The 12,450-nt window shown below is 47.2% G+C and overlaps 1 protein-coding gene across 3 annotated transcripts in view; it reads left to right on the top strand.

Moving 5' to 3' along the window:
- LOC133134671 (lipopolysaccharide-responsive and beige-like anchor protein) overlaps window positions 1–12,450 on the top strand; it is a 225,990-nt gene that overhangs the window by 27,274 nt on the left and 186,266 nt on the right. For all 3 annotated transcript variants that reach the window (XM_061250938.1, XM_061250940.1, XM_061250939.1), the window contains exons 2-9: window positions 644–875; window positions 3,467–3,567; window positions 5,779–5,874; window positions 7,654–7,775; window positions 8,866–8,992; window positions 9,645–9,764; window positions 10,663–10,809; window positions 11,227–11,424. In XM_061250938.1, the coding sequence (XP_061106922.1) occupies window positions 644–875; window positions 3,467–3,567; window positions 5,779–5,874; window positions 7,654–7,775; window positions 8,866–8,992; window positions 9,645–9,764; window positions 10,663–10,809; window positions 11,227–11,424 (1,143 nt within the window). The remainder of the gene's footprint in view (window positions 1–643; window positions 876–3,466; window positions 3,568–5,778; window positions 5,875–7,653; window positions 7,776–8,865; window positions 8,993–9,644; window positions 9,765–10,662; window positions 10,810–11,226; window positions 11,425–12,450) is intronic.

The raw sequence follows: 12,450 nt of genomic DNA, 5'->3' as shown, positions 1-12,450 counted from the left end.
TGTGTGAGGTTGCCCTGGTCTCTGGGCCAAATAATATTGTGTCAGTCACGCTTTGGTGTGAGCAAAGAAATTTTTCTGCCAAGTTTGACCTGATGGAGGATAGTGTTTATGACAGAGCAAGGCCAACAGGAGGTGACTGGGTTCTTATCTTTCATTTTATTTTGGAAAGGGATATGGTCTCTATGAGGGACGTTTTATCTTTGAAGAAATACCTTTCAGTATTTTTTACAGGACATTTTAATGGTTCAGGTTTAAATTCTGTCCCACAAAGATCCATGTTTTTGCTTATATAGTTTGAGGTAATGTTCAGTATATTGTATAATACTATGTGGTGGACTGTTGGAAATAATAATCAGGCTCTGTGGATCTCCCAGACCAGGAGTTCCCAAACCTCTCCTCATCTACTCCCAGACAGGTCCAGGTATTTGATGTATTCAACTCAAGCACACCTGATGCAACTAATTAAGGGGTTGATTTGTCAGGTGTGCTTTAGGTGGAACACGTCAAGTACCTGCAACTGGCTGGGGGAGTGGAGTGGTTTAGGAGTGGTTTGGGAAGCACTGTTCTAGACCCGGGTGGGTACCCGTGCTTAGGGGTATCTCTGACTCGTGTCCGTAACCCCAACTGGCCTCTCTTCCCCCAGCTGGTAGGCGGCCAGTTCGACCTGGAGATGAACTTCATCATCCAGGAGGTGGAGAGTGTGGACTGCATGGTGGAGCTGCTGGACAGGTGCGAGCCCACCTGCCAGGCGGAGGTGTGGAGCATCTTCAGCGCCATCCTGAAGAAGAGCATCCGCAACCTGCAGGCCTGCACCGAGACCGGCCTGATCGAGCAGGTCTTGAGCCGCATCGACAAGACCGACTGCATGATCGCCGGTACGTACGGGCCACGTGCTAACGTGCTAAACACACTCACACAAGACCGTCTGCATGATCGCGGTACGTACGGCCCACGTGCTAACGTACTAAACACACTCGCACAAGACCGTCTGCATGATCGCCGGTACGTACGGCCCACGTGCTAACGTGCTAAACACACTCGCACAAGACCGACTGCATGATCGCTGGTACGTACGGCCCACGTGCTAATGTGCTAAACACACTCACACAAGACCGTCTGCATGATCGCCGGTACGTACGGCCCATGTGCTAACGTGCTAAACACACTCGCACAAGACCGTCTGCATGATCGCCGGTACGTACGGCCCACGTGCTAACGTGCTAAACACACTCGCACAAGACCGTCTGCATGATCGCCGGTACGTACGGCCCATGTGCTAACGTGCTTAACACACTCACACAAGACCGTCTGCATGATCGCCGGTACGTACGGCCCATGTGCTAACGTGCTTAACACACTCACACAAGACCGTCTGCATGATCGCCGGTACGTACGGCCCATGTGCTAACGTGCTTAACACACTCACACAAGACCGTCTGCATGATCGCCGGTACGTACGGCCCACGTGCTAACGTGCTAAACACACTCGCACAAGACCGTCTGCATGATCGCCGGTACGTACGGCCCACGTGCTAACGTGCTAAACACACTCACACAAGACCGTCTGCATGATCGCCGGTACGTACGGCCCACGTGCTAACGTGCTTAACACACTCACACAAGACCGTCTGCATGATCGCCGGTACGTACGGCCCACGTGCTAACGTGCTAAACACACTCCTGTGTGAGTTTGTTTATGTCCTGATCTGTTAACGTCGGTCCTGAGCCACAAGACCGACAAGACCGACTGCATGATCCCCGGTAAATACGGCACAAACGGTAACATGCTCAACCTTTGCCACGTGAGTTTGTTTATATACTGATCTATTGTTGGACAAAACATCTGCTCCAGTTATTTTACAGTGTTTTCCTTCCGCTCTTTGTACTCTATGTTTCCCAAGAATGGTTTAGTTTCACTAACTGAAATCAGTCCATAATGTAATCTTTTATTAAAATGTAACCTTTGTGATGAACTCATTTGCCATGTATGGGGCTCAAATTGCCATGAATACTGTATGACTCAAAGTATCTGCATGAGCATATTTGACCCTGATGCCCTCTGGAGGTTGAAGATGATGACATGGCTCTCCTGGACATGCTCTGTGCTGACATAGTTAATTATAGTTACAGCACCAGTCTGTCCTGAGTATCTGTGTGCATACTGTATATTTGCAAGTGTGTATTTGGTGCGATTACATCATTGGTGCCTACGTTCCACTGATAAAAGTCTAGTGTCGACTACTATCCTTTCCGCAGATACAATTGCATTCCACCAGATGAGAAGGATTTGGCTGAAAGCCATTAAGAGAAGGGAGTGATAAGGGTCTGTTTCTGGAGACACGGTCTGCGATATTACCCTCCTCCCTCGCTGGCGTGTGATTGGAGAGAACCAAGCAGCTGCTGTTGCCACGGCCTCTCGCTGAAGCTGTGCTAGTTCTTCGCTTCCGCAGGAAATCTTAGCGATTGGAAACAACCTAAAATGTCTGTTCTCTGGGCCTTGGTGTAGCGGCTCAATCCAGTAGGGTCCACAGTTCTCCTGTATGGCTGGAGGCCTGACTCAGGGCAGATTAAGGCGGCCTGTAGCGTAGTGGTTAAGGTAAATTACTGGGACACGCAAGGTCGGTGGTTCTAATCCCGGTGTAGCCACTATAAGATCCGCACAGCCATTGGGCCCTTGAGCAAGGCCCTTAACCCTGCATTGCTCCAGGGGAGGATTGTCTCCTGCTTAGTCTAATCAACTGTATGTCTGCCAAATGCCAATAATGTAATGTTATGTAATGAGTACAGCAGTATTCACAAGAGTCTGAATAAAGGTTATGCTGCCAGATCCGGAGACCACACTATTTATTCTCCCACCCTGAGTAAACAGTGACTTGCACTAGTGGTGCATTGCACTTGATGAGACAGTAGATGGTGTCTTTTTAGAAATGTGGAGAAAATCACAGACCGCACTCAAGAAGGCTCAGACTAATAATTTATTACTTGGAGTTATGAAGTAGGAAAAGAGCAAACGTTTCACCAACTGCCTTTGTCAGCACAGTGTAACATTGTTACTGTGCTTTGCAGAACTCACAATCACACCTGGCGAATTCGCATCACAGCAAGATTCATTCAGGATCCACTTTAGATAGAAATCTAAAATTGAAGAGCCCTTCGACTTTCCCTCCATCTCTGAGAAAAAGTGGAACATAAAGACGGTGTAATTAACTCCAAGCCATATTCCAGATTGGGTCATTTGTAAATTTGGGTCCAAGGATAATCTTTGCTTATCAGAAAGGAATAATGAATGCTATTTCTGTCACAAGGCCCGTGTCTCAGGGTTTTCCTGTGGAAATGTGGGTTAATGGCACTGGAGGCGTATGGGATAATGAGCAGAGCTGGGAGTGACTCTGTGTGCTCCGGGGGGCGGACGTGTCTGTCGCCGCCGTGAGGACCCTCCCTAACGTTGGCCTCTCTGTGTTTGCAGACCTGCTGGTGGACATGCTGGGGGTGCTGGCTCGCTACAGCATTACCGTGAAGGAGCTGAAGCTGTTCTTCAGCAAACTGCAAGGAGAGAAAGGCTGCTGGGTACTCTGTCTGTCTCTGTGTGTCTGTCTGTCTGTCCGTCAGTTCTGTCCATATGTTCGTCTATCTGTCTGTCTGTCTGTGCTTCTGTCCATCTCTCTACATCACACAGGGCTCGACAGTGCTCCCATTTTAGGAGCATTTGCTACTGAAAATTGGTGTATACTAACTCCAAAAATGATTTGGAAGCAGGTGTATTAATTTGGATGCATTTTTTTAAACTTAGGAGCAGATGTGTTCCTCGGAAGAAATGTTAGCTTAGACTCCTGTCTGTCTGGCTCTGACAAGGGCTGTACATTTTATTTCTATTCAAAGTGACGTGAGGCCTCTTCAAACAACATTTATAATCATCATCATTATTCTGCATTTCCCTACCACTCAGTTGCCACCAATACATAAGATATGTTCTTTTTATGGGCTTATACCCCAGGAGCATTGAATGTATGTTAAATCTGCGTGTCTGAAGCCTTTTTGCAGCCCGCCTGTCTTTCTTTCCCTGGCCGTGGCTCTCGTTCGTTTTTACACTAGACTAAGCCGCTCCCAAGGTGGCTACGTGGAGCCGGGGGAGTGTGTGAGCGTGAGCAGGTGCTCTCTGATTTGTGATGTATTATTCGGTCACTTTTCACACTTAGAGGAAGCCCTCCATTGATCAGTGGGCTTCATCAACTTGTCAGGTAAACAGGGGAAATTCAATTTTTTTGAAATTCGATCACACCAGGCGAGGAAAGCGTGGTTTTTTTCTCATTTTATGCCACCACACAAACGCCCACCTCAGAGAACAGTATGAAGTTTAGAGTCTTGAGAAAGAAGAAAACACCCTTTCATGAGCTTTTAGGACTCTTAGGATGGCTAGCATGATGGACACTGTAGGCCAGCACTTTCTAAAAGCAAGGCAAGTATGCAACTTTAGGACATGTTTGTTCTAAACACTGCCACGGCAAAGCATTAGCCCAGGGTCACGCCTGAAGTCTCTTTGGGCACTGCTCAGTCAAATATACAGTCGGTGATTTAGTGGGGTAAGTCCGGGTCAGTTCAAGACACTTTTGGACCACACCCAGAAGTGTTGAATTAACCTGGACCCCCAGTATAGTGGAGTGAGACTACATCACCTACAGTGTGTTTGACTGAGAAGTGCCCAAAGAGGCATGAGATGTGGTTTAACAGCAGAGCTCACCCCAGGTCTTTTTTTTTCCCTTGCTGTGGCAGTCTATGATTTGAATGAGATCTGGCATGCTTATTTGGTCTTATAAGAAACCCCTGCAACCAAAGACTTCTCTTGGATCCTTATTAAGGGAAATACAGGCTAACAAAGTTTGAGCAAAGCATGACTCCATGACTTTGACTTGCCATATCTACATTACAATAGGTCATAGGTATTTTCCAGCTCTGTTGAACCTTTATTTCAAAATGTCTCAAAATTTGTATTATCATGTCCAAAGTTGTATTATAATGTCATCAACACCTCTAGAGAATTGGTCCTTCGTGAAGGGCCTTTCAAGATGGTTGTACATTATACATTTTGCTTGTGTTGGCACTGATGATGTTCAACCACATTCTAAGGACTTAGTGTAAGGGTAAGTAAGGGTAGTGGGAGGGTGTTCGTCAGGCAACTGTGGAGTTGCTGGTTTGAGCTCCGGGTTGGCATACAGGGATGCTGGCCTTCATCTGGAGAGATGAATTTGGGTCCCTAAAGTGAAAAAAGAACCCCCAAAAACTGATCCAGGTGCTTTACCGCTATTCTCTCTCTCTCTCTCCCTCTCCCTCTCCCTCTCCCTCTCCCTACCTCCCCCCACTTGTTCTCTCTGTCATTTCTCTCTGCTAAAGAGAGAAAAAAGTATCCTTGCTAAAGAGAACATATGTTCTGAATGAATCTCCCCAGGCTAAATAACGGATTATTGCTGGTCACCGTGTTGATGAAAATCTGGCAGCGTTCAGGGTTTTTCCTATGAAGTGGACCCCTGTGGTGATGTAGGAAACTGGTGATGTTTACTGCTCAAGTTTCTGAGACCTACTGGTGTTTGTTTACCAGAAGGAAAGGCGCAAATGAAGTTATTTCATTAATTTATCAAAGTGCATTTTGAGGAGTATTCAGGCTTGATAGCCCTGATTAATAGAGTAGGGTTTTTCACTTTGATGAACAGCGTGTCGTCTGAAATATTTAGTACATGTGTCTTGTGTGTCTTGTGTGTGATGTGTGTGTCCTCTCTTATCCAGCCTCCACATGCTGTGAAGCTGCTGTCTGTGCTGAAGTGCATGCCACACAGGACTGGGCCCGACTCCTTCTTCAGCTTCCCAGGGAAAAGTGCAGCAGTGAGTACACGCCCGTGTGTGTATGTGTGTGTGTGTGTGTGTGTGTGTGCGTTTGTCTGTGCGTGTGTACCTGCGTATGTGTGTGTTTGTGTGTGTGTGTGTTTGTGTGTTCGTTTGTGCGTGTGTACCTGCGTATGTGTGTGTTTGTGTGTGTGTGTGTGTGTGTGTGTGTGTGTGTGTGCGTTCGTTTGTGCGTGTGTACCTGCGTATGTGTGTGTGTGTGTGTGTGTGTGTGCGTTCGTCTGTGCGTGTGTACCTGCGTGTGTGTGTTTGTGTGTGTGTGTGTGTGTGTGTGTGTGTGTGTGCGTTCGTCTGTGCGTGTGTACCTGCGTATGTGTGTATGTGTGTGTGTGCCCATATGTGCGTGTGTACCTGCGTATGTGTATATGTGTGTGTGTGTGCCTAGACCCTAGACCCTATTTGGCTAAATGTATCCCGCTCATGCAAGCCTTGATATTTCTGCCTTCTAATCACCTGCTCTGCTCCTTAAATTAGCTGCGTGCATTGACATACAAGAGAGTGGCATGTCTGCTCATCTTAAAGCTGTGTGGGAACTGGAAATGAATCGGCGGGAAAAATGTTCACAAGATGGATTCCTTTAATCTGAGCGAGAGAGAGCAGGGAGGGGGTCAGCCTGAAAAAGAGAAAGTGCTGAGGATTAGATATCCCAGCAGGCCGCGCTGAGGATTATATAACCCAGCGAGTGGCTCCTCTCCTCACACAGGAAGTTCGTTAAGAGGTAAGGCGATGATGAGGTTTATTAATCTCACCGCTTCCTCTTTCAATGGGCCTCCGACCGGGCCCGGCCTTAACACCACTTGGTGGAAAATTGCATTTCCCTAATATTCCCTTAAATCGGAAAACCTTCTCTGTGTGACACCGCTCGACTCTTCAGTTCCCCGTGCCCCCCAGCTGCCTCTGAATGCAGGCCCGTACTATGGTGCCCGGGATAGATCTAGGAGCCGGCTAATTTTCCTGTGATCTCTGTGGCTATTCCGTCTCGCGCCATAAACCTCATTCCTTTTTTTAAATTTATTTCAACGGCTGAAACCGTGTCCGATTCAATTTTCATTGCCAGAAAAAAATGTTTCTTCCACTCTGCAAAGTATATCCTTAGAGCCTCTGTAAAAGTTGAGTTTCAGAACTGTTTTCGGCTGGAATATGAGAGCTTTCACTGTTGCAGGTCATTAGACTGCAGGTACAGGCTTCCAATGTGGCAAAATGGCAGGAGGACGGCCTGCTTGGACTGCCCTGGTTTGATCTCCTGGTATCCCACAATGCAAAGCAGAATGAATACATTTGAATGGTAGATCTCGTAACTGTTTTCTGATGGGTGTCTCTACCACACACAGTCATAGTTACAGCAAGGACTGCAGGAGAGCTCTGAACTAAAGGCTAAAAGGCTCTCCTTTGACCCATCGCTCTTCTCAGGGCATGTACACAGGCGCATTCACCGAGTACCGTTAGCCGGGAGTGTTCCTGGGCCCCATTGTGGTTGAGAATTGTTGGTGGTGAGAACAGATGGTGCTGAAAGCAGGGATGAGTGAGGTTTTCATATGCAAGCAGCCTTTCTCGGCTCTGATGCTTTCTCACACATCTCCCCTCCTGTGCAGTGACAGAGAGTGTGTACAAATAGGTTTGTGTGTGTGTGTGTGTGTGTGTACAGAACAGATATAGCTATTCTCAGCACTGTGGCCTTTTTAATGGTTGCCTCACAGTAAGAATGAGTCAGTAAACCTGCTGAAAATGAGTGTGCTGCCGGGCGGCTGTGTTTTCCAGGCCATCGCTCTTCCTCCCATCGCTAAGTGGCCTTACCTAAACGGCTTCACCTTCCACACCTGGCTGCGGATGGACCCCATCAACAACCTGAACGTGGACAAGGACAAGCCGTACCTGTACTGGTGAGCGCAGCGGGCTGGAGGACGCCCTTCCTCTCCCGAGGCCACTCCTCACACGGCTCTGTGCATTATTCACGCCTTTCAGGGGCTGACAGCTGGTGTGAGGACCGCCAGGCCTGACGGTTGAGGCGATGACAGCAGTGCGTTTCTGAGACGCTGTGTTTGTTTAGTCAGCGTTCGGCACTTTAGCGGTCCTGCCAGTCCTGCTACTTTCAGAGGGAAGTCAAGAAAAATGTTTCAGTCTTTGGTTAGATCACAAATGTATGAATATAATGTTATTAACTTAACTGAACTGCTGTGACATTACATTAAATTACATTACAGGCATTTGGCAGAAGCTCTTATCCAGAGCGATGTACGACAAAGTGCATGGCCGTAAACAGGGGCAAGTGTGCTGAAAGACCCTACAGAGAGAAGTACAGTTCCAAGTGCTAGGAATGACCACAAAGATAAGAACTTGGACCTTCTTTAGAACTTGGATTAATATGATATGAGGTTTAACCACTGCTGGTAATTGAAAGCTAAGGCATTGTACAACTCTGACTTAGAATTTTGAAAAACATTCCAAACAACCTACTCTTGAAAGGGTTAAGTAAATGAGCGATATTCAGAGGAGAATGTCCCAGGAGGCAGATGTGGGTGGTGTGTAGTTTTTAGGACTGCTGCCGTGAGCAAAGGATGCGCAGAGGGTCCTGAAACCTCTCCCCAAACCCGCCCCATTTACATCCCCAGCCTCCCACGGGGCCAGGGGAGGAAATCCAGGCCTCACTTGACCTATTTTCACATGCTAATTAATTCCCCTCGAAATGACATTTACGCAAGGAGGAGGCTGCTGCTCTGGACTTAATAAAAAACGCGGAGAGAAACGCGAAACGTGAAGCAGTTTAATTCCCGTGCTGTGACCTTTACGAAGACCCAAAGAGGATCAGTCTCATAAATCCCACGTGTGCTCTCGATTTTTAATCGCCGACGTCGGGCAGGGGAATCTGATATCTGCCAATCTTTTGTTTGAGGAAGAGTTTTTTTTGAGGGGTTGTGAATGTGATGAACGTCTGGGCTGCTACTGAGAACGGGGTGTTTCTGTGTCTCTCAGTTTCCGCACCAGTAAAGGCATGGGCTACTCGGCCCACTTCGTGGGCGGCGTTTTGATCGTCACCTCCTTAAAGTCCAAAGGGAAGGGGTTCCAGCACTGTGTGAAGTACGACTTCAAACCGCAGAAGGTGGGTTCCTTTCACCTCTCCCCTGTGAGCCTGTGAAAAGACGGTACTGTACGTGTGAAAGGATGGTTTCATAACTACAGTACACATGTACTGTACAGTCTCTCGATGCATAAAGTTGCACAATTGAACCGTGTTGCACCATGAATGGCCCATACCAGACATTGTAAAGTTGACAGGTCATCAGAACTTTCTCTAAATAAATCCCTCTCCAGTATCCTTCACTCCACACAAAAACTGGGCCAGTCAGAAGCATACACAGAAATAGAAATGATATGAAAAACCCCAGAAAGTGTGACAAAGAAAGAAGAGCTATACATAACATAATGACAAGAGCAAGCCATTCAACCAAACAATGCTCGCCATTTTCCTCCCACTAAAATGTACCTACTGCCCAGTTTACCTACAGTGACTACTCTCTGTGTGGGGGGGAAAAAAATACTTGAATGTCTGTGTTGAATGTTAACAGTTATCCAAAAGCCCATCCCTACAACTTCCACTTCCCTTTCCTTTTTGACTTTTTTCTGTTAGGGCATAACAGGAAATAAGCTGAGTTTACTATAAGGCACTTTGGCGGGTTCTGGGGTTGTTCCAGCAGTGCTGATAGTAATGAGCTAATCTGGCTGTTGGCCGTCTTCCCACAATTCTGTCTCAGTGGTACATGGTGACGATAGTGCACGTCTACAACCGCTGGAAAAACAGTGAGATCAGCTGCTACGTCAACGGCGAGCTGGCGTCGTACGGGGACATAACCTGGCTCGTCAACACCAGCGATGTAAGTTTCTCCTTATGACCGCAGCAAGGTGTGGTACTTTTGTACAGTCGGTTGGGTAACATCCCAGATTACTGGGCTTGTTAGAATGTGCAGAGGTCTAGGTTTCTGGTGAAAACCCATTAAAGGAGTGGGTGGTTTATGTAGACTGTAGGTAATGCAACCGTAAGCTGATGACAGAAATATACATGACTGCTGTAGGCACTTCTTTCAGTCAGTACCTTGAACTCTCTCAGCATCAGACAAAAAAAATTGGCTAATAACACACTGCATTCTCATTTTTATGGCTGCCATATGAATGCCCATCAGCCTTTAAAGATAAAAGCATCTGAATTCATCTGAGAATGTGATGTGAAACAGGAAAAATAAACAGCCCGGTTAACCAGATGATATCATCAATCGCTCTCTGCAGAGAGAGGAAGATGGGTTTCAGTGCACTTCTCTGTTGCGGCTTCACTGCATTTCAAACAGCCACTCACATTAGGAAGTTTGCTCTCAAAACCACTATAACAACAAAGGTTGCTCTAAAGTTACTGCCAACAGATGCTCAGGTTGTGTTTGAATCAGACTCCAATCCTTGAAACAGGCATCAGCAACTTACAGTCCTCGAGGGCTGAGAACTGCTGGTTTTCCACCCTCCTTTTACCTGGGAGTCAGGTGTGAAGATAGTCAGGCCAATCAGTAGCACTAATTACCCAGGAGAAAATAAAACCAGGGCTGGATTTGGATTTGAGGGCCAGAGTTGATCCCTGCCCTAAAAATGGAACAGAGGCTAAGTGTCGTTTCCGCTGTTTGTTTTTGGATGCTGAAGCTTGCACGCTGTCTGAATCCCTGTTCTGGCTGAAGTGTTGTGTTTTCTGTGCTGTTGACTGCTGTTCTCTGCTGCCGTTTCTCCTCTCAGACGTTCGATAAGTGTTTCCTGGGCTCCTCGGAGACGGCAGACGCTAACAGGGTGTTCTGCGGCCAGATGGGGGCGGTGTATCTGTTCAGCGAAGCCCTCAGTGCTGCCCAGATCCTGGCCATCTACCAGCTGGGGCCCGGGTACAAGGTAACCTGGGAAATGTAGTCCTTTTACACTGCTCACACCACCACTGACCCCACTCATTCAAGCACCCCAATGCTCTGAAAACTTTAAATCCAGGGATAGTGTTTGTTTGCTTCTACCATGTAGTGCAAGAGACAACTTTAAGATGAAAGACGGTTACCAATAAGGTTCTGTATAATGGAACCAGTTTCCTGTGGGGTGATCGGATACAAGCAGACATGAAAATATAACAAAAAACATGAGGGCCAATTTTCAAACGTCCCTCTTTAGCTGCACCCCTGATCCAGAATCAGCCCATAGATCATTTGTCTGAACAACAGGTTTTACAGAATATTTGAAACTGATCTGAGGTCAGTACTGTCTCAGTACTGTACAAAAGCTGTCTCTCTGAGATAAAGCTATGGCTCATTTCCACCCCAGGGCACGTTTAAGTACAAGGCGGAGAGCGACCTCCTGTTCGCTGAGCACCACAAGACGCTCCTGTACGACGGGAAGCTGGCCAACAGCATCTCCTTCACCTACAACCCCCGCGCCACCGACACCCAGCTGTGCCTCGAGTCTTCGCCCAAGGACAACGCTTCCATCTTCGTCCACTCGCCCCACGCCCTCATGCTGCAGGTACGCCCGTCCCACGATGCACCTGGTCTGAACAGTCCCCTGGCCTCCCACGACCAACACAGCTCCAGCACATATGTAAACTGTTCATATAGCACTTTTCAAAACACTAGTTCTGTGTAAAATAAAGGGGCTAAATACAGACAGAAACAAGATTAGCACAGAGTAATATAATAAACTACAATATAATTAAAATTAACATTTAAATTTTAATTTAAGTTTTCATTTTAATTTAGGTTTAAGGGATAAAATCAGATAAAAAAGCAACTCAATATAAGTGTGTTTTCAGTTGGGACTTGTAAGCCGAGATGAACTATCCAGAGTCTGACTGCTTCACTCGTTTTGCCATAATAGTTTTAATTTATCATCCATTTTAATTTTATAACAGGTTTTGAAATGCTTGCTTTCTGCCTGTGCCAAACCATAGTATACTGTCCAGAAAGGGTTGCACTTTGTAAATGTATTTAAAAGCCTGTCTGTTTTTAATTGTGTTTCTGATCTTCCATGCCTAAACCTGGGCCCTCTCTGGCACAAAGCAAGGAACAGCAGGGTTCCTAACCACTGGCCACGATAATTAAAGCCTTGAAAGGCCTTATTCATCCAGTAATGTGATCCTGGAGTTATTATGATTGATGGGGTTAACTCTGGCCAGGTATGAGATTAGAGCAGGGTGGGGGCTGGCTGGGTCTGCTGCCGCAGCCATAAATCCTCAACCCCCTGGAAAAAAGCGCATCTGGCCTGGGCCTACGCCAAGCAGTCCCCCCTGGTGCCTTCGCCCCCTGAAACCTGAAATAAGTGCAGCTCACACCTGGGCCTACGCCAAACAGTCACCCCTGTCGCCTTCGCCCCCACCTGAAAGAAGTGCAGCTCACACCTGGGCCTACGCCAAACAGTCACCCCCTGTCGCCTTCGCCCCCTGAAACCTGAAATAAGTGCAGCTCACACCTGGGCCTATGCCAAACAGTCACCCCCGTCGCCTTCGCCCCCACCTGAAAGAAGTGCAGCTCACTTTGGCATGCGTCCAGCAGT

The sequence above is a fragment of the Conger conger genome, chromosome 8, assembly GCF_963514075.1.
Source record: "Conger conger chromosome 8, fConCon1.1, whole genome shotgun sequence".
Taxonomy (NCBI): domain Eukaryota; kingdom Metazoa; phylum Chordata; class Actinopteri; order Anguilliformes; family Congridae; genus Conger; species Conger conger.
Note: the sequence above shows the minus strand (reverse complement) of the source record. Positions and strands in the feature narration are given on the sequence as shown.